Source organism: Nansenia antarctica, assembly GCF_963989245.1.
Source record: "Nansenia antarctica genome assembly, chromosome: 2".
Lineage (NCBI taxonomy): Eukaryota > Metazoa > Chordata > Actinopteri > Argentiniformes > Microstomatidae > Nansenia > Nansenia antarctica.
In genome coordinates this window covers 39,003,482-39,029,899 of record NC_137675.1, presented here as the reverse complement: position 1 = coordinate 39,029,899, position 26,418 = coordinate 39,003,482, and the positions used below count along the sequence as shown (strand labels likewise).

Here is a 26,418-nt window from a genome sequence, read left to right as displayed (position 1 = left end):
ACAACAGATGGAGTCCCCACGAGATGGTATGCTACGGGCTCGACACAATCGCTCGTGCAGACAAGGTCATCAGTCCAGAGCGACTCTGTAAGTTCTTCCCTGGGGTCGAGAAGAAAGAGCTGGTCCGACCTGAGGAAATCGAGCTCTTGATCAGCCACCGAGAGGGACGACTCGCTCCACGGTGGATAAGAAGGACGGGAGACTTAGTGCTGTGGGACGGGCCTCTGGGGAAGACCGTGGGAGGAACGCACCCAGACCTGTTTGAAAGTTGGGAAAGATCCGCACACAACTCCCAGACGCACTTTGCGCGTTCTCTGAGAACGGAGGCAGTAAGATTTGAGGAGATCCCCTGCAAGACGCCCAGCGCCAAAGAAGAGGATGGAGACCAGAAGCCGCAAGGTCATGAAAGGACCGGGAGAACAGCTGCAAGCAGCAAAGAGGTCCTCGAGTGGTGGAGCTTGGATAGCATCGGCGCCGCGTGCGAGCCAAAATGCGGAGGGTATCGCTGCGGAAATTGTCAACCAGGCGGGAAAGAGATGACTCTTGCAGAGGAAAAGGAAGTCGATAAGCACGTGAATATGTGCCGTGGGTGTCAAGTTCTCTCATGTATAGACTGCGGGAAAGACTTCTGGGGTAACGACTATAAGGAACATGTCAAATGCATCACCGAGGATCAGAAGTACGGGGGCAAAGGATATGAGGCCAAGTCAAATAAAGGCGATGTCAAACAGCAACAGTGGATTCAGAAAATTCAAGACGCCATCAATAAACCAGGAATCAGTGCCAAGTTGAAGGATGTGCTCAACCAAGTCAGTTCCTATGATAATGTTCCACGAAAGAAGGCAAAGTTCCAGAACTGGATGAGGAACAGCCTGAAAATCCACCAATCTAATCAGCATGACGAGGTTTGGGACATCTGTTCAGCAGCATCCAGCAGCGCAGAGGAGTCCAAGCAGCCAGCAGCTGACAGCAAGGCCGAGACTAACGGGAGCCAACAGCCACATCAGAACGGCGCCTCAGAGGAGCCGGCCCCTGGCAAGAAGAAACTTAACAAGCGGGAACACAAAGAGGCCAGGCAGATGAAGAGCGGGAAAAAAGTGAAAGGTCCGCAGAACGGTAGCACAGACGACCAGCAGGAAGAGGAGACCGGCACAGAGACACGGAAGGAGAAGAAAAGGAAGAGGAGCTCTGAGCAAGACGGAGAGCAGAATGAAAATGAGGCAGAAGATCAGGCAACCACCAAGAAGGGCAAGAAAAGTAAAAACAACAGTTCAGAGGATGACCCAATCAGAGAGGCCGCAGAGGACGAGGCGGGGGAAGCTGAGGAGGAAGCAAATGCAAAGGGGACATCCACACCGGTTGGGAGTTCCAGGGACCCCGAGCATGAGAGGGAGAGGCTCTGGGGCGCTGCTCTCATGGACCTGATTGAGCCAGAACGCTTCAGTGAAATAGGCAGGCTCATTCGGGTAGTTGGGTGGGTCCGGCGAGCTGTTAGGCAGTGGTTGGTTTGCAGGAGGGCTCCAGAAGACGCAAAGTGGGAGGCTACTCGCCCGAGGGAGACAAGAAGCGGAGTTAGCCTCGGCGTCCAGGAGCTAAACGCAGCTTTCCGCGACCTGTGTCTGGCTGCACAGGATGGAACAGAATTTCCTAAAACGACTTGGGACAGACTGGTAGTTAAGAAGGTCGAAGGGTCGGGGCTGCTGGTGTGTTCCGGAAGAATCCAGGAGGCGAAGGAGGTGGGAATCCCACTTGTCCCCTACACTGCATGGATCAGCACTCTGTTGGCAAGAGAGGCCCATAAGGCGAACCACGAGGGGTTGGCTGGCACCCTATTGAAGATGCGCAAGAAGGCGTGGGTGATTCAGGACGAAGAAGGAGCGAAGGCCGCGATCTCTTCCCAACGCTCGACCGAGACGTCAGGCGGGTGGTCGTGCTGCTTCCCGTGGAGGAGCAGTAAAAATGACTGTATTGAAGAGAGGGAAGTTGTGGTCCATTTAGGTCTAAAGGACCAATGGACCAAGTGGGAGGTGTTTGGCTAATCCATGGGAGGGTAGTTCATTTGGGGGTTATTTTATTTGTTTAATTTGTGATTGGTTAAAAGTATGCATGAGGAGAGTGATTGGTTTAGATAGAAATGGGGGCGGGCTTAATGAGTGTGATCTGGGTGACAGGGGAAACGGGAGATCAGTTGTACAGAGAGATGGGAGTTGGTAAGTTGAGCTCGGAATGATTGTGTAGTTTGTTAAATCTTTTCTGTTAGTTCGTTCACTGTTAATTATTACATGTACTAATAGATCAATGTGTTTTGTTAGTTTTACAATCTGTTTAATAGAGGAAGGAGGAAATCAAATCGAATTGTGTCAAGTCTCATCATTTCACCCGTACTGCCGGAGCAAGCAGAAGATTCACCATTCAGCTAACTAGAGGGAGAGCTGAACAATAAGCGAACATCCATGCTTTTCTATGATACTACCGATGATGTATCACAGTCTTGAAGGGTTGTTCTATTTCATAGGGGAAGATTTCAACCACTACCCCTTACTGGCTCTGTTCCAAGGGGATAATAATAATAATAATCATAATCATAATCATAATAATCATAATCATAATCATAATCATAATCATAATAATAATAATATTAATAATTATAATTATAATAATAACAATAATATGTGACGCGATGTAGTCGAATTGCACAGAACACGCAAACAGGAAAAATCAGCGTTTGAAGTTGTTCTGAGCAAAGAATCTGATTTCCTTTTTTTGTCATCAGACGCAAATTGAAGTTTTGAACTACCCACTCGTTATTTTTTTGAGCAGTTTTACGATAGTTTAATACGTGTACTTAATCAGCAAAATAAGCGTATTTTTAGCCTGATTTCTCCCGGGAAATCCTCCCTTGTGGGAGGGGAGAAACTGGTTCCAGTTTTTTTTTCATTGGTCGATCGATGTGGCTACGAGAGGAGCCAGGAAGCAGCGTGCTTGTTTGTTTACTCCACTAAGACTCGTAAGGTAAGATCTTCTATGTATGTACATAGCAACTTTGTTAGTTAAGTTAGTTGTTAGTTACTAGTTGAAACCAGTGTGTTCGTGTATTTAGACATTTCTTTATTATTACCCACTAGCAACTAACTGAAACCACATTGTTCAGTCTGCAAGCCGAGCCACCTTTGTTTGTTAGCATGCTAGCATTGTTGTAGCTCGGTAGTCGGTCTACGTTGTAAGTACGGTTAGTATGTCTACGTTGTAAAAGTTGTGTGTAGGACTCATGTTCAGTGTGTAATACTGGAATACTGTAACATGTCAAGTGTAATAGATTACAGAAATGTTAAAAGTTTAAAAACATGTGTTGCTTCCTTTGTTATGAATGAGCTAGCTGCTAGTTGGCTAACGCCAAACACACTACTCTGATGATTTTCAATACATCTAATATTTTTCTTCTCTTCCTCTTTTTTCTATTATTACCTTCTCCCTTACGTCCACTTCCCCACTGACCATCATCTACTACCTGGACCTGGAGGAACTATGGAGTTGGACAAACATACTTAGTTACCAGCACTTTAGGTAATTATCATTGTCATGTATTAGGCTAGCTATTTTATGAACATGGTATGGTAGTATTTTATGAATATGGAGTGCCAGTAACTGTAGGCCATATTTTAATGTACTATCTTCCTTCTGTTGCAGCTTTGATGCCCCCCACCCCACCAGACACAGCAGCTCAACAACTCAGAGCCGAGTGCTCATTGAAGTACACCACACACTCTGGCAATATTTTGTTGAATAACAAGAACAGTTGGGCATAGATACAGCATTTTGAACTGTGTCATTATTTATTAGCTATTGATAGTCAATTCACAGCAGACACAACAGACACAGCAGCTCAACAACTCAGAGCCGAGTGCTCATTGAAGTACACCACACACTCTGGCAATATGTTGTTGAATAACAAGAACAGTTGGGCATAGATACAGCATTTTGAACTGTGTCATTATTTATTAGCTATTGATAGTCAATTCACAGACCTTGCATGCTTACCTGTGTATAGTCTTGTATGTTCTCAGTTGTTGCCCTCAGTTCCAACTATACTTGTACTTGTTTCATGGCAAATAAAACTTGAAACTGAACTGTAAGGCTGGACATTGACTACTGAGCACTACACTATTTCCAGCACAAGACATTAGCAAATTACTCTTAGTTATTCTTATTCTGATTGATGATTTGTTTGGATCATTCAAAGAATAACAGTTACAATTTAATTTAATTTAATTTAATTTAATTTTGCCATTTAGCAGACGCTTTTAATCCAAAGCGACTTACAATTACGAATTACAGGGACATTCCCCCTGGAGTAACTGAGGGCTAAGTGCCTTACTCAAGGGCACACTAGTAGTGGTGTGGTTTCAGGCGGGATTTGAACTCACAACCTTCTGATCACAAGTCCAACTCACAGTTAGTAGTTACAACTACCTTAATGCCTCCATAATAATAAGCTGGCTAATTAGCTACAGTAAAAACATTGCTAGGTGATAATGTTAGCAATAGCTAGCTATGTACTGTAAACTTCTCTTTGAAAAGTCTATCTGACCCAGTGACTAACACTAATGTTTGCACACTGATTGTACTTTGCTCAGCTTGTCGCACTATTGTTCTGCTGTAGTGCAACTACCATCACTTATACTTATCACTTTATTACTTATCATTACTTACTTTACTTTATTACTTATTATTGTGACTATGTACCTTGTTGAAGAACCAAAGCGAAATATTTGTATTCTTGTGTACTGTAAAATAAATTCTGATTCTGATTGAAGACTTTTTTGTATCAGTAAAAGACAGTAACAATAACAGTTACAACAACCATAAATAATAAAAACAAGCTGGGTAATTAGCTTAGGTAATACCTTGCTATGTAATAATGTTATAGCTGTATAACTATAGCTGTCTGACCCAGTGACTAACACTGACAGGTATTGACAGCTAATAGCTGTCAATCTAGAGGGGGAGTGGTTGGGGGTGGGGTTAACCAGCTATTGTTACCGCCCATTACCTGCCTGTGTGCAGGTGTGAAAAAGTACGAAATCTTTGAAGGCAGTTTTCTCAGGATTTAGTTTTCAGGGTTAACAAGTTTCAAATACTCATGTCGTCTTAATTTTTTTCCCCGATTTCTATGTATGACGCATCATTTGAAAGCTTACAATCTGTAGTTAAAGCATATGTAAAAAACAGAGAAATGACTTTGCCTACTTGATGATCATTCCACCACATCACGTCACATATCAACAAGGACAATGTAATCAATCAGGACAGTGTCGCCGGCAGGATTAGATCTCATAGTACGCACCAGTGGCGGCTGGCCGATAGAGGGCGCTGGGGCGCCGCCCCCACCTTCACTTCCTAGTTCCCCACCTGTCCGACCGCCCCCAGTGGGTGCGGGTGGGCTCCCACACCTCCACAGCCCTCAGACTCAGCACTGGGTCCCCCCAGGGCTGTGTGCTAAGCCCCATCCTCTACAACCTCTACACCTACGACTTCACCCCCGTCCATCCCAGCAACTCCATCGTAAAGTTTGCAGACGACACCACCGTGGTGGGCTGCATCTCGGGGGGGGACGAGGCGGCGTACAGGGATGAGGTAGAGCAGCTGAGCAAGCTGTGCAAGGTTAACAACCTGCTGCTGAACCAGTCAAAGACCCAGGAAATCATCGTGGACTTCAGGAGGAAAAAATCTGAGGTCCAGCCCCTGCTCATCGACGGAGGGAGCGTGGAGAGAGTCTCAACCCTCCGATTCCTGGGGGTGCACATACAGGATGACCTGTCCTGGAAGAACAACACAGCAGCCATCATCAAGAAGGCACAACAGCGGCTCTTCTTCCTGAGAGTCCTCAGGAAAGACCACATCGGACAGGAGATGCTGGTGGCCTTCTACCGCTGCGCAGTGGAGAGCATCCTCACCTACTGCATCTGCAACTGGTTCTCCAGCTGCACAGCCGCAGAGAGGAATGCGCTACAGAGAGTCGTGAGAACGGCCCAGAAGATCACCGGCGCCCCCCTCCCCTCTCTGGAAGAGCTGTACAACACACGCTGCCTCAGGAAGGCCTCCAAGATCTCCAGAGACCCATCCCACCCTGGGTACGAACACTTTGCTCGGCTGCCCTCGAACAGGCGGTACAGGACCATGTTCGCAAGGACAAACAGACTGAAGCTCAGCTTCTACCCCAGGGCCATCCAGGCCCTGAACACAGCAAAGACCTAGGTTCTGGGCCCTGGACAGTCTGGACGGATTGATGGCAGCTGCTGGATTGAAAATCAGGTGTAAGTGCTGAGGCACAAATGTGTACATTTCAAGCCTGCAAACTGCGACACTTTAAATGAATGTGCAATAACACTATGTGCAATATGACAACCCTAGGGTACATAAGGTTGCAGAGAATAGGAAATGTTAGAATAGGTATAGCATAGCATAGAGTACAGCACAGTGTTTTATTTGTACAGTATAGTATAGTGGATAGTGTACATAGCCTTTATTTATGTAAACCAGCTCCTTTCCCTTCTTGTTTTTTTTAGTTTTTTTTTTCTTTCCTAGCACCAGGGGAGCCCCCCCTCCCAAATTTCGTTGTTTGGTACCTGTACTATATCAATGACAATAAAGATAAAGACCATTCATTCATCATTCATTCATATAATGGTCTTATTCTTATCAGGTGGTCTTATTCTTATATGGCTGCGAACTCCCTTTGCGAACTCCCAGACACCAGAGAAAATCCTGTATAATTTAGTGCATGGCCGGGCAAGGTCCGTTGTAGAACACACTAGGCATGTTGAAGGGGAGATAGATAGCTCCGGAGGGATATAAAGGAAGACTGAAATACAATCATAAACATCAGTTCCTTTTAAATCTTGAATTAAACTAATTTTCTCGGCTGATAACAACTTCGTTAATTTTATTACGAGCCACTTGCATGAATTACAGTAGACAGTGCGGCTCACATGCCTGTAATAACTCCGCATAACCAGTAGGTAATGTGCGTACGCAAGGTCAATACTCGACGTAGAGCTACGATCGTTTCCACGGTCAAATTGACTCACGTTGAAATTGTATAAATCACTACGTTGACGTGGTTTTCTACGTACGACACGGGTAAGATCAAAATGTGATCTAAGTACTTTCTATAAATGAGGCCCAGAGTTTTGCACTCATGTTAGGCCTACAACACACACAGCACCATACACGTTTCAACGACCAGATATGCAATGATATAGGCTAGCCCAGACAGAAGCTGCACCACTTAACAATAAAAGCAAGACCAAATCAATCCGACTAGCAATAAAATCAGCAACACTGCGAAGAGCAGAATGCTTGAGAAAGCAACACAAGAAGAAAGAGCGAACGAGGACTGCCTTCTACAGAGATCCCTACAAGTTCGTCAAAGACCTCTTTGTCAAGGAGAAAACGGGGACCCTCAAAGTACCCATAAGGGAACTAGAGGAGCACCTGAGGAAGACCTACTCTGACAACCAGAGGCATGTGCCAGCCAGCATTCCGGATGACATGCCACCAATCCAACCACCTGAGCACCAGATGGAAACAAGGCCCCCTACATGGAGCGAAGTTGAGAGCACAGTAAAACGGGCAAGAACAGCCTCAGCCCCTGGGCCCAACGGCGTTCCATACAGGCTATATAAGAACAGTCCAGGCGTCTTGAAGTACCTCTGGAAGCTAATGAAAGTGGCATGGGAAAAGGGAATCATACCAAAGGCATGGCGAAGGGCAGGAGGGATCCTGATTCCCAAAGAGAAGAATTCCTCAACCATCGATCAGTTCCGCCAGATCAGTCTACTGAACGTGGAAGGAAAGATTTTCTTCAGTGTTGTGGCCCAGAGGCTCTCAGTATTCTTGCAGAAGAACAACTTTGTCGACACCTCAGTGCAGAAGGCAGGGATAAGTGGATTCTCAGGATGCCTGGAACACACAAATGTCATCTGGCACCAGATACAAACGGCCAAGAAGGAGAAGAAAGACCTGCATGTGGTTTTCTTAGATCTTGCCAATGCCTTCGGGTCAGTGCCTCATGAGATTTTGTGGACAACGTTCAACTTCTTCCAAGTCCCAGAGGGCATCACAAGGCTGGTCAAAGCCTACTTCCAGGACCTCCAGTTCTATGTTACAGCACAAGCCAGTACAACTGCTTGGCAGCACCTCGAGATAGGCATAATGGCGGGCTGCACCATCTCTCCACTGGCGTTTACCATGGCAATGGAGCTCATTATTCGAGCATCCCGATGGGTTGTTGGAGGGGAACGGTTGAAGAGCGGGCTGCGTCTTCCACCAATCAGGGCGTACATGGATGACATGACGACAATAACAACAACAAACGCATGCACCAAACGCCTGCTGGATAAACTCCAGGGAAACATCAAATGGGCACGAATGGAGATTAAACCCAGTAAGTCCCGCAGTATCTCCATTGTCAAAGGCAAGCTCGCCAATGAGAGGTTCCACGTCAACAACGAGCCAATACCAACAGTTCTGGAGAAGCCCATCAAAAGCCTTGGCCGCTGGTATAGCGCAGAACTCAAAGACTCGAAGCAGGTGGAACAACTCAAGCAGGATACAATCAGTGGCCTCAAGCAGATCAACAACACTGCTCTCCCTGGGAAGCTGAAACTGTGGTGCTTTCAGTTTGGACTGCTGCCCCGTCTCATGTGGCCAATTTCCATCTACGAAGTCACACTATCCCATGCCAACCGGCTGGAGAGACTGGTGAATGCACAAGTGAGGAAGTGGCTTGGACTGCCGAGAGGCCTTAGCAGCATAGGCCTGTATGGCAACGGAGCCCTCTCCCTACCAATCTCAAGCCTGGTGGAGGAGTACAAATGTGCCAAATCAAGGCTGGAAATGATTCTCACAGAATCCCGGGATCCATTCGTCAGAGGTGCTGCTCCAATCCTAGCAACGGGGAGGAAATGGAAGCCATCTGCAGCAGTTGCGGTGGCAAAGACCGCCCTCAGACACCGGGATATAGTGGGGCATGTCCAACATGGCAGAGGGGGCCTTGGCTTGGAAACAACAACACCCACATGGCAAAAGGCTACTCCAACCGAACGGCGGAAGATGGTGGGTGAGGAGGTGCGCCACCAGGAGGAAGCAGCCAGGTGCGCCAAGGCAGTCTCCCAAGCCCAGCAAGGCCGCTGGATGAAGTGGGAGAGCGTGGAGAGGAGGAAAATCACGTGGAACGAGCTGTGGAGCATGGAGTCTAATAGGCTAAGTTTCATCATCAGAGCCACATATGATGTCCTGCCCTCTCCTACCAACCTACATCTCTGGTATGGAGAGGACCCAGCCTGTCTCCAGTGTGCAGCCCCAGCAACCCTCAAACACATCTTGGTGGGTTGCAAGACCAGTCTAACTCAAGGAAGATACACCTGGCGCCACAACCAAGTGCTAAAGTGCTTGGCTGCCGAACTTGAGCACAAGAGGGTAACCACCAACGCCATGCCTCTAAATGCCCAGACTACATTTCCACGGAAAACAACCTTCATCCGGGAAGGGGAGAAACAGCGGACCAAGCCATCACCTCCAGACTCAGGCCCACTGAACGCAGCCTGGGATTGGGAAATGCGGGTAGACCTCAGTCAGAGGCTCACCTTCCCACCCGAAATTGCAGCGACCAACCTTCGCCCAGACCTAGTCCTCTGGTCCAAGTCCTGCCGGCGTGTCTTCATCGTAGAACTGACGGTCCCATGGGAGGAGGCCATCGATGAGGCATTCGAACGGAAGAGGCAACTTAGCAGTCGAAGCAGAGGGGCGGGGCTGGAACGTGAAGGTGTGGCCAGTGGAGGTGGGCTGCAGAGGCTTTGTAGCCAGCTCCACCACAAGGCTCCTGAGGGCAGTAGGGATCAGAGGACAGGCCCAACGGAAGGCAATCAGAGAACTGTCCACTGCAGCAGAACGGAGCAGTCACTGGCTGTGGCTGAAACGTAGGGACCCAACATGGGCTCCCAAATGACCACGTGGTGCCACCGTGCGACACACACGCCTGATCAGCCTGTGGTGGGCCAACCTCGGCAGAGGGTGTCTTGTGATAACTGGCCGAAACACCCAATGAGGTCGGGGACCACAACTGAAGATGTGTCGTACTGGTGGCACCAGGTGATCATTGCCAAATTCCACTCCACCCAAGAGGACATCTCCAACTCCACTCAATTGTTGTGCTGAATATTTAGGGATTTTAACAACCAGTCCTATTAATAGTAAGGGAAACATATGAAAATCTGCGAAGTAAATCGTTACCAAAAAATTTCTTCACCAATGTGTTTCTAAAGGTGTGTAATAGCATGTACTAAAAGGTTGAAATTCAACTTCTGTGGGAAACCTCATAAAAAACTGCTCAAAGTTGGGGTACCGATAACCGATTTTTTAAAATTCGAAAATGCTTAAATTGGACTTGAGTAACTTTTGAGGGGTCAACCTAGGCATTTTTCATGATTCTGAGTTGATTGCAAGCATTTATTTGTCACCAAGACCACTTCCTGGTAGAGAAACTGCCATGCCCTTTTTTTTAGAGAGACACTCTGCTGGGCAGTAACTTACCTGTTATGGAGGCCTAAAAAAAGGGAGATGAAAGTGAAGCTGAATAGCTTCACTCTCACCTCCCATTGTGGAAGAGATGTACCAACATGAGATGTACCAAGGACTACCAGAGGTGTTCAGCTAGACACACAGCCCAGAGACAACACACCTTCCACGGGTGCTGTGACTAGGCCTGTGGCCCTATGCTGGAGGTCACATGAGCTCCAGGGCCTCAGGTCCTGCACTACCAGGCCGAGTAGGAGAGCCCTCACTGGGCCTAGCTGTCTACCAGTCACCCCTCTTCTGGTGCTCTGACCTCCAGGGCCTATGTCATACACTATCAGTCCGATTAGGAGTAACCTCACTGGGCCTAGCTGTCTACCAGTCACCCCTCTCCTGGAGCTCTGACCTCCAGGTACTATGTGATACACTGCCAGTCCGATTAGGAGAGCCCTCACTGGGCCTTGCTGTCTACCAGTCACCCCTCTTCTGGAGCTCTGACCTCCAGGCTATGTGATACACTGCCAGTCCGATTAGGAGTGACCTCACTGGGCCTAGATGTCTACCAGTCACCCCTCTTCTGGAGCTCTGACATCCAGGCTCTATGTGATATACTGCCAGTCCGATTAGGAGTGACCTCACTGGGCCTAGCTGTCTACCAGTCACCCCTCTTCTGGAGCTCTGACCTCCAGGACCTATGTGATACACTGCCAGTCCGATTAGGAGAGCCATCACTGGGCCTAGCTGTGTACCAGTCACCCCTCTTCTGGAGCTCTGACCTCCAGAGCCTATGTGATACACTGCCAGTCCGATTAGGAGTGACCTCACTGGGCCTAGCTGTCTACCATTCAACCCTCCTCAGGAGCTCTGACCTCCAGGCTCTATGTGATACACTGCCAGTCCGATTAGGAGAGCCCTCACTGGGCCTAGCTGTCTACCAGTCACCCCTCTTCTGGAGCGCTGACCTCCAGGCTCTATGTGATACACTGCCAGTCCGATTAAGAGAGCCCTCACTGGGCCTAGCTGTCTACCAGTCACCCCTCTTCTGGAGCGCTGACCTCCAGGCTCTATGTGATACACTGCCAGTCCGATTAAGAGAGCCCTCACTGGGCCTAGCTGTCTACCAGTCACCCCTCTTCTGGAGCTCTGACCTCCAGGCTATGTGATACACTGCCAGTCCGATTAGGAGTGACCTCACTGGGCCTAGATGTCTACCAGTCATCCCTCTTCTGGAGCTCTGACCTCCAGGACCTATGTGATACACTGCCAGTCCGATTAGGAGTGACCTCACTGGGCCTAGCTGTCTACCATTCAACCCTCCTCTGGAGCTCTGACCTCCAGGCTATGTGATACACTGCCAGTCCGATTAGGAGTGACCTCACTGGGCCTAGATGTCTACCAGTCACCCCTCTTCTGGAGCTCTGACATCCAGGCTCTATGTGATACACTGCCAGTCCGATTAGGAGAGCCCTCACTGGGCCTAGCTGTGTACCAGTCACCCCTCTTCTGGAGCTCTGACCTCCAGAGCCTATGTGATACACTGCCAGTCCGATTAGGAGTGACCTCACTGGGCCTAGCTGTCTACCATTCAACCCTCCTCAGGAGCTCTGACCTCCAGAGCCTATGTGATACACTGCCAGTCCGATTAGGAGTGACCTCACTGGGCCTAGCTGTCTACCATTCAACCCTCCTCTGGAGCTCTGACCTCCAGAGCCTATGTGATACACTGCCAGTCTGATTAGGAGTGACCTCACTGGGCCTAGCTGTCTACCATTCAACCCTCCTCTGGAGCTCTGACCTCCAGAGCCTATGTGATACACTGCCAGTCCGATTAGGAGTGACCTCAATGGGCCTAGCTGTCTACCATGCAACCCTCCTCTGCAGCTCTGACCTCCAGAGCCTATGTGATACACTGCCAGTCCGATTAGGAGTGACCTCACTGGGCCTAGCTGTCTACCATTCAACCCTCCTCTGGAGCTCTGACCTCCAGGGCCTATGACCTACCCTATAGTGCCCGGTCTAAGTGCCTCATCATCGGACTCCTTTCCTCCATAACACCCCCTGGTTCCTCCACACCCTACCACGTGCACCAGGCGGTCCCGGGCCCCCACACTTAAGCACCCCCCCACTGATAAGGACAGCCATCCGCGACTTCCAGAAGAATGCATCCCTGGTATCCTAAAAACTTTTTTAGTTACTAGTAGTACTGGCAGGACCAGTACTACAACACATGTCCTACAACACTAGGCCCAGTCTCAGAGCCTCTTACTCAGCCACTCTACCTACCAGCCTCCCTGCCCTGGAGCTTAGACTCTAGTGTCCACAGACTAAGTCCCATTAAGTACCAGGCCTAGTAATACTTCCAGTACTTACATTTCATGGAAAATGCCTAGTTTGACCCCTCAAAAGTTACTCAAGTCCAATTTAAGCATTTTCGAATTTTCGAAAATCGGTTATCGGTACCCCAACTTTGAGCAGTTTTTTATGAGGTTTCCCACAGGAGTTGAATTTCAACCTTTTAGGACATGTTATTACACACCTTTAGAAACACATTGGTGAAGAAATTTCTTGGTAACGATTTACTTCGCAGATTGGTCAAATATCTGGTAAAATGCCCTTACTATAAGAATCCATAAAAAGTTCTCTCGTCAACCTTTCCATCCGTAACGTTTTAAAGAAAACCAACTCTTACCTTTGATGACACCGACATGAGCCCTGTTTACCCGTACCTCTGCCGTTCCGTTCGTGATGATTTTAGAGGCAATAGATAATTTTTGCCCCGCGCATATTGCCCTGTAATTAGACCATGCGACCACAGCTCCCTTGTGTCTCTTATTGTCCAATTTTAGCTGCATGTATTTCCAGCATGTAAATCCATTGTCAATAAAAATTAGACTCCCCTTCTTTTCCCCTGCCGATACTGTGTCGTTGCTAAAGTGATGGAGAGAGGGAAAGGAGAGGGATTTCCTGAAATACAAATGTCCCGCTAAATTCGGACCAATGTTAGAGTAAATTATTCAATAATGGCAGCCTGTTTCGTTTCAAGATGTATAAGAAAATATATTTAATACTCTTCTGCAGAAGGAGGAAGTTTACAAGCACGTCAGACAGGTCTTAACAGTGAAAGTTCCTCGTAAAAGTAAAGATCATTCATTTCATCTCAGTATTTATACAAACAGGTATCTTCAGGTAAGGGGTCCGCCCTCAGGTGAGGTTTAGACCAATCATGAGCAATGGGTGTGGACTTGTACATTTGATGAAGATGATTATGATGAAGGCTAGGGGGGAAGCGGCCCCCACTTTCTCCCAGGGAGACAAAAGGTGAAAACGGAACACAATGGCCACAACTGGTTCAGTCTGGTCCTAGAGCACTGGGTCTGGGGCAACACAAAGGTCCGAAACTGCTCTAGATGGTAGGGCAATCAGGTCTTTGTAATCATGTAAATGTGTCTATTGTCTTAGCCCAGGGGTCGGCAACCCAAAATGTTGAAAGAGCCATATTGGACCAAAAAAACAAAAAACTAATCTGTCTGGAGCCGCAAACAAATTAAAGCCTTATATAAGCCTTATAATGAAGGCAACACATGCTGTAAGTGTCTATATTAGCTATATTAACCTACTATCAAAAAAATTACTAGGTAGGCGACAAATACATAATGAGCATTCATGATTAAATGTTTATTTTCGCTGCAGCGCACCCTGGAGAGAATGACGCACCACGTGACAATCTGCTGTACGACGGTGCTTTAAGTTTAACTTCCATTACAATATTAATGTGTTATGTTTCGTTGCATTGATGAAATTATAGAATTACAATAAAGAAATCACATTTTTGATGTGATTTTTATTTTGAGGATTCGAAAAAACAACAACAAAATGGAACGTGCATAATAGGCCTCCTGTAATTTCAGACCTCCCCATGGAATAAAATGCAGTCCTCTTCAACCCTCAATAATACAATACGAATACAACATATAAGTCGAATACAATACAATCCTCTTCTCTTTTCCCCCTTATCTGGGCAAACAGTGCAATAAAACGCAGCCTGCAGTTAAAACGCAGCCTGCAATTATAAACAATAAAACAGCAGCCTTTTGAAAAAAGTATATTACATTAAAATAATACAGTTAAAGTTCGATTTCTGTGCATTATCCTCTTCTCTTTAGTTTTCTGCCAATGCCAAGTAAGTCAGTGCTAGAACTGAAGTGAAGTGAACTGAACAGAACTACTAGTCAAGGGTAAAACGCAGCAGCATCCTCTTCTCTTTTGACACGCACAATACAACGCAGCCATCCTCCGACCTGAGCAACAAAAACACAATAATATCCCTATGTGTCATTCCAAATATATACTGACAAAAATCTGAAATCACTTTATAAAAACAGCCACTTTGTTACTAAATATGTGCCTATGACAGGATTGTGTTCTTACCCGTTTAATGTAACTTCTGTTTTCGGACATCACTGGACAGCTTCTCAACATCGGGCATGTAAGATGTAACTTTAATCTTCACGCAAGCTCTCATCTGTGAGGCGGGTGCGGTATTTGGATTTGATGTAGTTCATGTTTGAGAATATCTGCTCGCACAGGTATGTTGATCCAAATATGGATAATACTCCAAATGCATATTTCTTCATGTTCCTATAACTGGCAGGAAGAGCATTCCATGTTTCAAACACAAGTTTCTCGGGTGTTGGGAGGCTTTCAATTTCGCTCCATTTGTGGCTTTGGGCAAGCTGGGCTTTCTGGCGAGTGACGTCTTCAAGCTCGGCTGTCAGACTTTTGAACTTGGACACCCATAAATCTTTGTCAGCTATATCGGCCATTTCCATTTCAAGGTCAGCTTGATTTACTCCTGGGAATGTGTTCAATAAGGACGGGTCAATCTCCAGGGGTGTGACAGGGAAAGATACAGTGGCGTAGCGGACGGGCCCGCAAGCGACGCACCGCGGGGGGGCCCCAGCCACTAGGGGGCCCCCTAACATTGGACCCAATTATTTTTATTTTTTATTTTTTTTATAATTTAAAAAAATATAAAACAAAGAAAATAAGTGGCCCTTCATTGTGTCAACCTTAATTTTAATATATAGGCCTATATTTAAAATATATATACATAGTTAGCCGTATCCAATAGCAACATGACTTTGACACACGTAGGCAGCGAGACACAAGGAAAATGAGCAAGCGAAAATACAATACAAAGTACAATAAGCATTCTTTAGGTGGTGGTAGATTCTCTATTCGGACATTATAGCCGCTATATGTGGGACTGTCGGTCCGATATTGTAAAAAAATAAAATAAAAAAATTATGTTTACGGAAGTACATGTCTCAAGTATTATCTCGGCGGTTAGTCGAGTGAAAGAAAAACAACATACAGATGATAATTCACACAATATAATACCACGAAAGCGTACAGCACTAAACAATAACATTTATTTGGGCAGCATCATACTCAAACTCAGGCAGAAGGGCAGGGTCCGGCCAGGTTCACAGTCACAGGCTGTCAGTGCATCATACAGGTACATAATTCAGCATGGTTAGGCTATATATAGCTGTTTATTTTTCTATTCTACTATTCTATTCTACTTCTGCTGTCTGCGTCTCCCTGGGTATTCCTAGACCAGATGGCAAACATTAAAGAAATGCCACAATATACCAGGACTTAAGAAACGAGATGTCCAACAAAGGATTTGACTAACCCTGGCCAATTTTACGCAACAAGTAGACTCTGATGCAGCGGAGACAGGGTTGCCAGATGGGCTGGTTTTTGGTGGATTTAGAAGTTTTTAGATTGGTTAGGTTGAAAATTCTCAATCCCATCTGGCAACCCTTAGCGGAGAGTCTACCTCAGCTTGTATGTTTACAGATATCGCGCTGCTGTGCACACCACACTTTGTTAAAAGAAATAAAGCTTGTACTTTTCTACTTATAATACATTCTACTGATGTAGTCTACCATTTGGTTTTAGTTATTGCTCTCACTTGTTTGTACCTTTTGCTAAATCAAGCATTTAGAATGTAGAGTGCATATTGCGAAATTTCGCAACGTCAATAACGCATCGGCCTCTAAAAAACGCACGTTTTTTTTTTTTTTTTTTTACTCCGTTGCGAAAGGGCCCCCACTGCCACGTTGCGGGGGGGCCCCGGGATTTTGCGCTACGCCACTGGAAAGATAGTGACATTTTCTCCTTTCGGAACTCGCTAAATCTGCTCCCAAATGCAGTTTGCATATCAACGATAGCACCTTGTAAATAATCACAGATGAGTGTGTGATTGTGATGGGCTTCTTTGAACTCTCTCAGGGAGGGGAAATGAGAGAGCGTGCCTCGCTGTACATCTCTGGCGAATACAGTCAGCTTGCGCTCGAATGACAAAACAGCTTCCAGCATTTGCAGTGCAGTGTTTCCCCGCCCCTGGAGACTTTTATTCAGCATGTTTAGGTGACTTGTCATATCCACCATTAAGTGCAGTTTTTCCAGCCACTCGGTATCTTCCAGTTGCGGGTAGTTCAGGTCTTTGCTTTTCAGGAATGTTTTCACGTGTTCACTGCGCTTACCTCCACCTCACGGCCCTTCTGCTGGACCGCCGCTGCTGAGACCGCTTTCGGCACACTAAAACACCTGTTCTCCTCCGCGCCAGTGCTGATCCACCCCGACCCCGAGAGACAGTTCATCGTAGAGGTAGATGCTTCGGACACGGGGATCGGGGGGGTCCTCTCTCAACGGTCGGGGGAGGACCAGAAGATACACCCTTGCGCCTACTTCTCTCGGCGCTACGAACCCGCGGCCCAAAATTACGACGTGGGCAACAAGGAGCTGCTGGCGGTTCACGAGGCCCTGAGGGAGTGGAGACACTGGCTGGAGGGAGCCAAACTACCGTTCCTGGTGTGGTCTGACCATAGGAACCTCACTTACCTTGGGTCCGCCAAGAGGCTCAACTCTCGACAAGCCCGCTGGGCTCTTTTTTTTAGTCGTTTCGACTTCACCCTTACCTACCGTCCCGGCTCCAAGAACGTCAAAGCTGATGCTCTCTCCCGCCAGTTCCCCAAGGCGGATTCGGGTGTCGCTGAGGGGGGAGATACCATCCTGTCCCCGTCCCGGGTGGTGGGGTTCGTAACCTGGCCCGTCGAGGCTTTGGTGAGACAGGCTCAGCGGGCCGAACCAGACCCTAGGACCGGACCCCCTAACCGTTTGTTTGTGCCTACAGCTGTCCGAGCCAGGGTGTTGGAGTGGGGCCACTCCAGCTGCTTCGCTTGCCACCCCGGCGAGCGACGGACGGCGGCATTCATCGGGAGGAGGTTCTGGTGGCCCAATCTCAGGGGGGACACCAGGGAGTTTGTGGCCGCCTGTACGGTGTGCGCCCGTAGTAAGGCCTCCCATCGGCCTCCTGCGGGTCTCCTGCAGCCTCTCCCGGTGCCCAGCCGACCGTGGTCGCACATCGCCGTGGACTTTGTTACTGGGCTCCCTGTCTCCCAGGGGTGCGACACCATTCTCACCATCGTGGACCGGTTCTCCAAGGCGGTCCACTTCGTTCCCCTCCCGAAACTGCCCACAGCGGCCGAGACGGCGGACCTCCTAACTCTCCACGTCGTACGCCTCCACGGGATCCCCTCGGATGTGGTTTCTGACCGGGGCCCCCAGTTCGTCTCCAAGGTCTGGCGGGCCTTCTGCAGAGGCATTGGGGCCACCACCAGTCTCACCTCCGGGTACCACCCTCAGTCCAATGGGCAGGCCGAGCGGGCCAACCAGGCTCTGGAAGCCGCTCTCCGATGTGTCTCCGCCCACAATCCCTCCTCCTGGGCGAAATACCTGCCGTGGGTGGAGTACTCCCTCAACACTATGGAGAGCGCCGCCACTGGTATGTCCCCATTCGAATGTTCCCTGGGTTACCAACCCCCTCTGTTTCCCCAACAGGAGCTGGAGGTGGTGGTCCCAACCACCAGGGCCCATCTCCGCCGGTGTCGCAACGTGTGGAGGACCGCCAGGGCGGCGTTGCTCCGCGCCACCGAGCGCGCCCGGCGGAGCGCGAACCGGCGGAGGGTGCCGGCCCCTGACTACCAGCCAGGTCAGAGGGTTTGGCTGTTGGCCCGGGACCTGCCCCTCCAGACCTCCCAAACCTCCACCCGGAAACTCAACCCCCGGTACGTTGGTCCCTATCCCGTGGACCGTATCGTCAACCCCACGGCGGTACGTTTGACCCTTCCTCCCTCCCTCAAAATACACCCGGTGTTCCATGTCTCCCAGCTTAAACCTGTGGCCGCCAGCCCTTTGTCTTCCCCCAGCCCGGCTCCGCCGCCGCCCCGTGTCCTGGATGATGGGGACCCGGTATGGACGGTAAACAAACTACTGGAGGTCCGCCGCCGGGGTCGCGGGTTTCAATACCTAGTGGACTGGGTTGGCTACGGGCCCGAGGACCGGACTTGGGTGCCTGCGTCCTATCTCGCCGACCCGTCCTTATTGGAGGATTTCTACCGAGCCAACCCCGGGGCCCTGGGTCCGTCGTCCGGTGCCTCCCCTGAGGAAGGGGGTACTGTTGTGCCTCCTAATCTGACACGCCCCCGTGAGCCTCGTTCTGGCGCCCCCTCCCGGCCGGATTGAGTGGGCCGGATCTCTGGCTCTGTTTGCAGCAGGTGTGGGCTATTACGTTTCAGCCCAGCTGTCCCAATTACCACCTGGACAGCCGCCTACTTAACCCTGCTACAGACGGAGATCCAACGCTTGGACATAACTTTCTGTATGGACCCCCTCTGACTACTCTCATCTGGATTTCCCTCCCTGGCTCGACCCCTGGACTCCCCTCTGGACTACTCTCTCATGGATCACTCTCCCTGGCCCGAAAAGGATCTCGGACTTTGCTCACTAGGGTAGTATCGCAGCACATAATACAACACCCCTGACCTCATACACGCACACACACATAGTATAATTACACACCCCATAACTATCGCCTGCATCACACCTTATGTTTGTTTTTCCCACTAGTTAGTGTAGGGCCTATTTCTTTGTTTATATCATCCATAATAAATCATTATATATTCTCCTGGCCTCTGTCTCTGTTTCTCTGGGGTTCCACCACATTTGGCTTTTCCAGTTTCAAGGTGTGCATAACAATTGTGCCTATATGCAGGAGCGCCCCATGGAAGCGTCAAGCACAGCCTTCCCATAAGATTCACATTGAGATGTACATTCCTGTTTAGAAATAAAAGATTACCTGTGGCGTTTGACAGCGGATGATGATAGACATATTTAATGTGAAGTTATCTATCTAACATTAGGCTGATGTGTGCATGATAGACGCGCATGACCTATTATCATGTTTTATTTACAGCTATGGCACGTATTAAACCAAAACAACCGGCAATCCTATCCGAGCAGTTGTTATTATGTAATATTGTTGATGGGTTATATAATTTAATGTTATTTCAATGCATTATAGACCTTTTCTTTATAACAAGCATAACAAAAGAAATAGCTTTTATGTCGAGGTGCTGTGCCTATGCTTAACATAGAAAGTTCCACAGTCCAGCGCGCTCAGGACAGCGGCCAGGACACCGGAGCCAGCAGGACAGACTGGAGCACTCATATCTGCGCGTTTGTCACAGGCTGACAGTCACCGTGTTCCGCTGCCCCGACGTCAGTCCCATGGAAGTGTCAAGCACAGCGCGATTTCCATTTCAGAGATGTACAATCATGTTTATTTTGAAATAAATTATTACCTGTGGTGTTTGACAGCATGATAGGCGCGAATTTCCCCCCCTTGGTGGTATATAACGCTATAGTTGTTATTATACCAAAACAACCGGCAATCTAATCCGAGCAGTTGTTATTATGTACTATTATATGTATTAGTACTATATATGTGCCATTTTTGATTGAGGGCAGTGAGCGGGAGACTCATCAAGGACATGTAGTTAACTAATGCAGTGGACAGCGGATTTCGTAACGCCATAAAAATATATCTGTGCTGTTATATATACTGTATATATATAAATGACATGTTATAAGGCTGATCTGCGCATGATAGTGCTGCATTTTGACATATTTCATGTTTCCGCCCGTTGATGGTATATGACGCTATAGTCAGTCCCAATGGTCCAAAAGTCAAGCGCTTTTGTAACACAGACGGGGTGAATTTTATGAATGAAAGTGAAAGTTCTGTCACAAAACGCTGTTACGTATCCTCACACATTTTTAAGTGGGTATACGGAAATCCTTGGCCTTTCCTAGTGGGTATACGGCGTAGTCCTGCGTATCACCTAGACTACACCACTGGAGCACAGGTTTCATACAGGTTAGAGCTTATTCTGTCATGGTCTGATAATGAAGCATTGTTTTTTTTTATTTGATGACTTGTTTGATCGATTGATAGCGTTCAAGTTCATTCAAGTTGTGAATGAATCGCGAGCGTCAATGTTTTTCTATGATACTACGTGTAATGTCACTTGGACATACAATAATAAGACACTTTAGTCTGGGTTCAACAAAGGTATAACCAGTTTACTTCGGTTCTCTCGACACCTGTCAGTCACCTACTGGTATATCATAAACTCTCTCTAAGGCGCATGCGCTGTCCTGACTATGAATTAACCCATTTATTACACTACGGATGACGTAATAGTCGTGAAGGGTTGTCCCATTTCCCCCGGGGAACCACTACGGCTTGTGGCTCTGTTCGGAGGCCTTGGCTCCAAAGCGAGTGACTCCAAAACGAGCCGAAGTGGTAGAAAAGAGAATCGGGATTGGGCCTATGTGTTTGATTTAGGATTAGGGTTAGGGTTAGATTCAGGCCGCTTTCAGACCGACATTTCATTCCGATTTAGGGTGTAGTAAGTTACAATATGTTACAATGTTGCAATTAACCTCGTCTCGGTTTGTGTTCGCACTGCACTGTGATTGGTGTGAGAGAAAATTATTATATGTAATAAGCTACATTTAAGAATCAAACATCATCTTGGGTTGAATGTCTGCAGCAGGCTGTAGAAGATGATTTCCTGTTGTCACACAATGGAACCAGTTTCTCTACTTGAAGCTTGACATGGGCTAAGACGGGGGTCGGCAACCTGCGGCTCTTTAGCGCCGCCCTAGTGGCTCCTTGGAGCTTTTTCAAAAAATGTATGATTATTATTATATATTTTTATTTTTTAATATGGTTTCTGTAGGAGGACAAACATGACACAAACATTCTTAACGTTTTCCAATGCTGTAAAAATGTGCAGAATAAATATTACATTTCAACATTTCTGTCAACGAAGATTTGCGTCATAGCTGTGGTGCTATTGTTATTGTGTACAGGCCAACGTAGTCACGGTGCCAGGCAGGTGGCTGTTGCGAACAAACCGGCGGGTGTGTGATGGGCCATGGATCCCAAAGGGAAAAAGAAAAAGATCGCTGAGGAGAACAGAGGATTCAACAGTTCTTGGACCGAATAATTTGCTTTCATTGCCAATGCGGAAGGATTGCCTGCATGTTTGCTCTGTAATGAGAAGTTGTCAAATAACAAAAAAAGTAATTTGGAACCTTGGCAGGGTCCGCCCGCATCTGTCCGTCCTCCACCACATTACCCAGGTAGGTGACCGAGCTGGTGTGGAAAACGCACTTCTCCCCCTTCACGAATAAGCGGTTCTCCAGGAGTCTCTGCAGGACTAGCCGGACGTGCTGGTGGTGCTCCTCCACGGACCGAGAAAAAATAAGAATGTCGTCAAGGTACACAACAACAAAAATGTTTAACATGTCCCGAAGGACATCGTTGACCAGGGCCTGGAAAATAGCAGGGGCATTAGATAGACCAAAAGGCATGACGCGGTATTCAAAATGGCCGAGGTGGGTGTTAAACCCGGTCTTCCACTCGTCCCCCTCCCTGATGCGGACTAGATGGTAGGCGTTACGTAGGTCCAGCTTGGTGAATACCTTGGCATGGGTGAGGGGTTCGAAGGTGGAGCTAATGAGGGGAAGGGGATAACGGTTCTTTACAGAAATGTCATTCAGAGCCCGAAAATCAATGCAAGGTCTGAGCCCACCGTCCTTCTTGGATACGAAGAAGAATCCAGCCGCGAGGGGAGAGGAGGAGGGCTGGATGATACCAGAGTTGATGGACTCCGTAATGTAGTTACGCATCGCCTCCTTTTCAGGGAGTGAGAGGCTGTAAAGTCTACCTTTAGGAAGGGTGGCACCAGGCAGGAGGTCTATAGGACAGTCATACGGGCGATGGGGTGGAAGGGAGAGTGCCTCGTCCTTGCTGAACACCTGGGCTAGGTCGTGGTAGATGTGAGGAACCCCGGTGAGGTCAGGCGGAGTGATCTTAGACTTGGGGTCGCTAGAGGGAGACAGGGCGGAGCGAAGGCAGGAGGCGTAACAGGTACCTCTCCAGCCTAGGATCTGGCCCGAAGCCCAGGAGATGTGAGGTTCATGTCTCTCGAGCCAGGGTCTACCCAGCACCAGGGGAGACGTGGGGGTCTGAAGGACAAAGAACCGGATCTCCTCGGTATGATTCCCGGAGATCGTAAGAGATATAGGCCCAGTGGTGTGGGTGATAGTTCCTAGGGAACGGCCATCAATGGCCCTAGGCATGATGGGGCGGTCTAGAAGGACTAGGGGGATGCCCGCCTGGTGGACTAAGTTTTCATCGATTAGACAACCATCAGCCCCGGAGTCGATGAGGGCGCTGACAGACAGGGTGTCCTTCCCCCAGGTGAGAGTGGCAGGGAATAGGCGACTGGGGGTGACCTGGGGCTGAGAGAGAGAGGTGTTGCTCACCAGTATGCCCCCTACTGGTGAGCTGGGTCTTTTGGCCGGACAGGACACGCCCGGATGATGTGCCCCTCCTTGCCGCAGTACAGGCACTGCTTGTTGAGAAGCCTCCGTTCTCGCTCCTCTCGCGAGAGCCGAGAGCGGCCGATCTCCATGGGCTCCCCAGCCCCGGAAGTAGCCACGAGAGGAGGCAGCATGGGCAGAGAAGGGGGCGGGGTCGTTCCGGCGCGATAGGTAGTGGGGCGCGTGACAGCTCGCTGGACGCGGTCGGTGCGTCGTACCTGGAGGCGTGCATCCATCCTAAGGGCCAGGGTAATCAGCTCATTAAGGGTGCCGGGATCGTCGCGCACCAACAGGTCCTTGATGGAATCATGTAACCCCTTGTGGAAAAGGCTGAGGAGGGCTCCGTCATTCCAGCCTGTCTCCGTGGCTAGAGTACGGAACTCGACCATGTACTCGGCTACAGAGCGGGAACCCTGGGAGATGGCTAACAAGCGGCCGGTTACATCCTGCCCGTCCTGGGGGTGGTCGAACACGAACCGGAACTCCGCTTTAAACAGGGGGTAATCCGTGGAGTATCTTGAACTGCTCCCGACAGCGGCTATGGCCCATTTGAGCGCTTTGTCAGCGAGTAGAGACATGATAAACGCTACCTTGGCCCCGTCGGAGGAGTACTTGGAAGGCTGGTGCGTAAATACTAATTCGCACTGGGTCAGAAAACCCCGACAACAATCAAAGTCACCATGAAATGGAGCGGGGCTGACTAACCTGGGTTCCCAGTGAGCGACAGGAGGATAGAGCGAAACGGGGTTCACAGGATCGACCGGGGGATTAGTCATCTGCCCAGATATGGAACTCGTGTCAGGGGGTGGTCTGCTGCCAGCGGCGATGAGGTCCAGAGAACGCTGGATGGAGGCGAGAGACCCGGACAGGGCGTCCATCTTCGTCTCGAGACTATTTACAGCCCCGACGGTGGCACGGGTGGTATTCTCCAGTACGGCTATCTGGCCTTGGACCGTGGGGAAGGCCTTCTGGAGCTCGGCCTGCAGACTGGTAAGTTGCGTAGCATGGCTATTTACCTCTCTGCGTAAATCTACGACTAATGGGAGAACCCCAATACCCGGGGAACCACCCTTGTTCTCTGGAGTTCCACCTTGGCTCATAATGGCTTGGACATACTGTTATGCACACCTTGAAACTGGAAAAGCCAAATGTGGTGGAACCCCAGAGAAACAGAGACAGAGGCCAGGAGAATATATAATGATTTATTATGGATGATATAAACAAAGAAATAGGCCCTACACTAACTAGTGGAAAAAACAAACATAAGGTGTGATGCAGGCGATAGTTATGGGGTGTGTAATTATACTATGTGTGTGTGCGTGTATGAGGTCAGGGGTGTTGTATTATGTGCTGCGATACTACCCTAGTGAGCAAAGTCCGAGATCCTTTTCGGGCCAGGGAGAGTGATCCATGAGAGAGTAGTCCAGAGGGGAGTCCAGGGGTCGAGCCAGGGAGGGAAATCCAGATGAGAGTAGTCAGAGGGGGTCCATACAGAAAGTTATGTCCAAGTGTTGGATCTCCGTCTGTAGCAGGGTTAAGTAGGCGGCTGTCCAGGTGGTGATTGGGACAGCTGGGCTGAAACGTAATAGCCCACACCTGCTGCAAACAGAGCCAGAGATCCGGCCCACTCAATCCGGCCGGGAGGGGGCGCCAGAACGAGGCTCACGGGGGCGTGTCAGATTAGGAGGCACAACAACAATATCGGCATAATAGCGATCTTTTTTTGTTATGTTTGTTGTAAAGAAAAGGTCTATAATGCATTGAAATGACATTAAACTAAGATAATGCATGCCGGAAGGGAGTCTCATGGCTCCGAATCGAACGAGGGTCAAGATTTTCTCCAAATGCAGCCATGGAAAACCCTAACCCTCCCCCTAACCCTTAATGAGTAATGAATTGGGACGCCACTACGGCTACACTTGAACGCGCAAAATGGAGCCGTAGGGGTGAAAAGGGAGCCGGAGTGGTGAATTGGGATTCACCCCAAATCTAACCCTAACCCTAACCCTAACCCTAAATCTAATAACGTAATGTTCTCTAACTTGCTGTGTTGCTCTCTTCGCGTATTTTCTTCCCTCTCCCAAATGCCTGGAGAAGCTCAACTGTGTTTTGGACATTTTCAAATCACACTAGAAACTAGACACTAACTTAGGCAGCTAGTTGAATGAAAATGAATTGAGCACCAGAAATCAAGATCAAATGAGTGACAAGTCAAATCAAATCAAATGTTTTTACAGTAGTGACAGTGACGTAAACAACAATCATTAATCTGTAAATTAATCTTTATGTAATAATGTTTCAAACTAACGGGTTGATTGGCTGAACGCAAGGTGAAAGAGTTGCGCTAAGCACGTTTATTACAGAAAAACTTTTTAAAAATTGAACGCATAGTGCCACTGAAGCAGAAACCTTCTCTTCATATGTCTGGTGAACTTCAAACAACACGCTCACTGGAAGGGCTCAAACAACACGCTCACTGGAAGGGCTCAAACAACACACTCACTGGAAGGGCTCAAACAACACACTCACTGGAAGGGCTCAAACAACACACTCACTGGAAGGGCTCAAACAACACACTCACTGGAAGGGCTCAAACAACACACTCACTGGAAGGGCTCAAACAACACGCTCACTGGAAGGGCTCAAACAACACACTCACTGGAAGGGCTCAAACAACACGCTCACTGGAAGGGCTCAAACAACACACTCACTGGAAGGGCTCAAAACGTGAAAGTGAAACTAATTGAGTCAACAATATCTTCTTTTTTTTCATAACACCAACTTGAAGTTTTAAAGTACCCACTCAATATAATAAACAACAGTTTAACGATCACTAAATACTTATAATTTGTGGATTGGATTCACTGTTCTCGTTTGCCGGAGGCTACCGGTAAGGGAGACTTGACTTGTCAACATACTGTTTTAGCTCGTGTTCAAAAGCAAGAACTGTGTGTTCTAGTTATGTGTAGTTATGTGTTTTTAGCATGTGGATGTTCTCTCAGCATGTTGTGATGTTATTAAAATACAGTTTAGACC

At 48.3% G+C, this 26,418-nt stretch overlaps 2 protein-coding genes across 3 annotated transcripts in view; one reads left to right on the top strand and one right to left on the bottom strand.

Moving 5' to 3' along the window:
• Positions 1 to 26,418, bottom strand: part of rbfox1 (RNA binding fox-1 homolog 1) — a gene marked incomplete at both ends in the record, with an annotated part of 526,479 nt that overhangs the window by 375,419 nt on the left and 124,642 nt on the right. The gene's annotated exons all lie outside the window — the stretch shown is intronic.
• Positions 537 to 22,218, top strand: LOC308151729 (uncharacterized protein; the record flags this gene model as incomplete). Its single annotated transcript, XM_080524642.1, has 2 exons — positions 537 to 1,331; positions 22,201 to 22,218. 2 exons carry the CDS (start codon positions 537 to 539, stop codon positions 22,216 to 22,218), a joined length of 813 nt encoding a protein of 270 aa, XP_080380768.1.